The 3,024-nt window shown below is 46.1% G+C and overlaps 1 protein-coding gene across 1 annotated transcript in view; it reads left to right on the top strand.

Annotated features, from left to right (window-relative positions):
* The window catches only part of LOC117956400 (vacuolar protein sorting-associated protein 13C-like), a 61,646-nt gene that overhangs the window by 20,441 nt on the left and 38,181 nt on the right, over window positions 1–3,024 (top strand). Inside the window, exons 17-20 of the mRNA XM_034891476.1 lie at window positions 595–717; window positions 1,257–1,426; window positions 2,207–2,279; window positions 2,399–2,428. Of these exons, the coding sequence (XP_034747367.1) occupies window positions 595–717; window positions 1,257–1,426; window positions 2,207–2,279; window positions 2,399–2,428 (396 nt within the window). The remainder of the gene's footprint in view (window positions 1–594; window positions 718–1,256; window positions 1,427–2,206; window positions 2,280–2,398; window positions 2,429–3,024) is intronic.

The raw sequence follows: 3,024 nt of genomic DNA, 5'->3' as shown, positions 1-3,024 counted from the left end.
ACATATACACACACACACACACACATATACACATACTCACACACACACACACACAATAACAGTATTGATATTCTTAAAGTAAATATGATGTGTTGCTCAGTTAATCTAGAAACAGATAATTTATTATGAGTTAAATCACATTCATTTTTTATTAAAATATCAACAACGAAGCAGGAAGAGATTTCATGGGTCACAACTTCTCAGAAGAAGAATACAGATACAGCAATGTGATTGGTGCAGCTGGCCTCCTGCCCCGCCTACATCAGATACAGCGATGTGATAGGTGCAGCTGGCCTCCTGCCCCGCCTACATCAGATACAGCGATGTGATTGGTGCAGCTGGCCTCTAGTCCCGCCTACATCAGATACAGCGATGTGATTGGTGCAGACTCACCTTGAAGTATTCCACCTTCAGCAGGTCGGAGTCCTGCTGCTCCGAACAGCTGATCAGGTGACGATTCTTCCCATCTGAAAAAAAAAAGATGTGTTCAGGTTACCTGGGACGTCCCACTACTCGAGTTTGACTCTTGGCCATGCGAGATTCTTCATGTTAAAAGGTGTTAAAGATGTGTTCATGTTACCTGGGACGTCACAGTGGTCGAGTGTGACTCTGCGCAGGTAAGCGGCGACGCTCAGGTCGGAGCTCCGCCTCTTCCCTTCAGCTCCCAGCTGACAGACGCTGAGAGACAGAACGGTCTTCTCCAGGTCCTCCTGCCGGGTCAGCTCCAGCAGCACCTGAACACACCACAGTCACTACTACCACCACCTGAACACACCACAGTCACTACCACCTGCACCTGAACACAACACAGTCACTACCAGCAGCACCTGAACACACCACAGTGTGTACTAATAGCACCAGAACACACCACAGTCACTACCTGCAATACCTGAACACACCACAGTCACTACTACCAGCAGCACCTAAACACACCACAGTCACTACCAGCAGTACCTAAACACACCACAGTCACTTCCACCAGCATCTGAACACACCAGTCATTACCACCAATACCAGAACACACCACAGTCACTACCACCAGCACCTGAACATACCACAGTCACTACCACCTGCACCTGAACACAACACAGTCACTACCACCAGCACCTAAACACACCACAGTCACTTCCACCAACACCTGAACACACCACAGTCACTACCAGCAGCACCTAAACACACCACAGTCACTACCACCAGCACCTGAACACACCAGTGACACCACCAGCACCTAAACACACCACAGTCACTACCACCAGTACCTGAACACACCAGTCACCCACAGCACCTGAACGCACCACGGGAGCAGGTCACATGGGGACTAACTAACCTCTTTGACCTCGACCTTGAAGTGAAGGTCGGTGAGGTCGTGGATCTCCGAGCGCTGCAGCTCGTCGTCAGGAGACTTCTCGCTGCCGTCATCGTCCGAGTCTGAAAGACAACATTCATCAGAATAATATCAATATAAAGTTAATTAATAGTAATTAACTTTATTAATAATAACTGTATTAATAATAATTATAAAGTTAATTAATCAGTTAGCAACTGTCACACTCATGGTGTCACCTGTTAATTATGAATAAAAATATTAACGTTAATTCAATAGTTAAAATAATATGTTAACATGTGTGTGTTGTGTAATGTGAAGATGTTCTAGAGAAAACTCAATGTTACAAAATTAAAGAGAAAACTCAATGTTATAAAGTTAGAGAAAACTCAATGTTATAAGGAGAAAACTCAATGTTATAAAGTTAGGGAAAACTCAATGTTATAAAGTGAAAATTCAATGTTATAAAAAGAAAACTCAATGTTACAAAGTTAAAGAGAAAATTTCCCAAAAAGCTCTTTATTGATATTGATGATTCTTATTAATCCATTTCATTTAATGTTTTAATCCATTCATCCACACATGATATTAGTAGCTGTAACAACCAATCAGAGGGCGGCAGCAACGACCTGTTTCCATGGTGTTGAGGTAGGGGGCGGGGTTAAAGATGAGGGGGTGGGGTTTGGCTCCTGGAAATGATTGCACCTAGAATAATAATAATAATAATAACATTAATAAAATATTATTGTTATTTCAGAGCTGCTGGACTGTACCAAGTGTACCTTCACTGTGGGGGTGGAGGGGGGGGCCATGTTGGGCAGGGGGATGCTGTGGACCAGGTCCAGAACGTTGTGGATCTTCTGGTCCGAGATCTTGACGTAGAGCAGCGGCAGCTCCCCCGACACCTTGAACCTGACACAGAAGAAATGTCTCAGGGACAAGCACATGTCCCCAGGTGAGTTCTACCTGGGCACGTGTCCCGTGGTGAGACCTACCTGGACATATGTCCCCAGGTGAGACCGACCTGGACATATATGTCCCCCAGGTGAGTCCTACCTGGGTATGTGTCCCCAGGTAAGACCTACCTGGACATGTGTCCCCCAGGTGAGTCCCACATGGGCATGTGTCCCCAGGTGAGACTAACCTGGGCATGCGTCCCCAGGTGAGACCTACCTTGACATGTGTCCCCAGGTAAGCGTCCTATCTGGACATGCGGGTTAAGAATGATGTCATGGGTCCCCAGGTGAGTGTCCTACCTGGGCATACGGGCGTCCTTGTCCACCATACATTTGGCCAGCTGCAGGGTGAAGTCCATCGGCTGCAGGATGTGTTGGACGGATGAAGCCTGAAGACGAGCAGACTTCCACCCCCCACCTGAAACCATCAGACACCTGTTCACTCACCTGGATTCGGGGGGGGGGGGGGGGGGGGGGGGGGGTTGTTTGTGTGTGTACAGTGAGGAAAATAAGTATTTAACACCCTGCTATTTTACAAGTTCTCCCACTTAGAAATCATGGAGGGTCTGAAATTGTCCTCGTAGGTCCATGTCCACTGTGAGAGACATAATCTAAAAACAAAATCCAGAAATCACAATGTATGAATTATAACTATTTATTTGTATTATACAGCTGCAAATAAGTATTTGAACACCTGAGAAGATCCATGTTAATATCTGGTCCAGCAGCCTTTGTTTCCAACGT

Source organism: Etheostoma cragini, chromosome 1, assembly GCF_013103735.1.
Source record: "Etheostoma cragini isolate CJK2018 chromosome 1, CSU_Ecrag_1.0, whole genome shotgun sequence".
NCBI classification, from domain to species: Eukaryota; Metazoa; Chordata; class Actinopteri; order Perciformes; family Percidae; genus Etheostoma; species Etheostoma cragini.
Note: the sequence above shows the minus strand (reverse complement) of the source record. Positions and strands in the feature narration are given on the sequence as shown.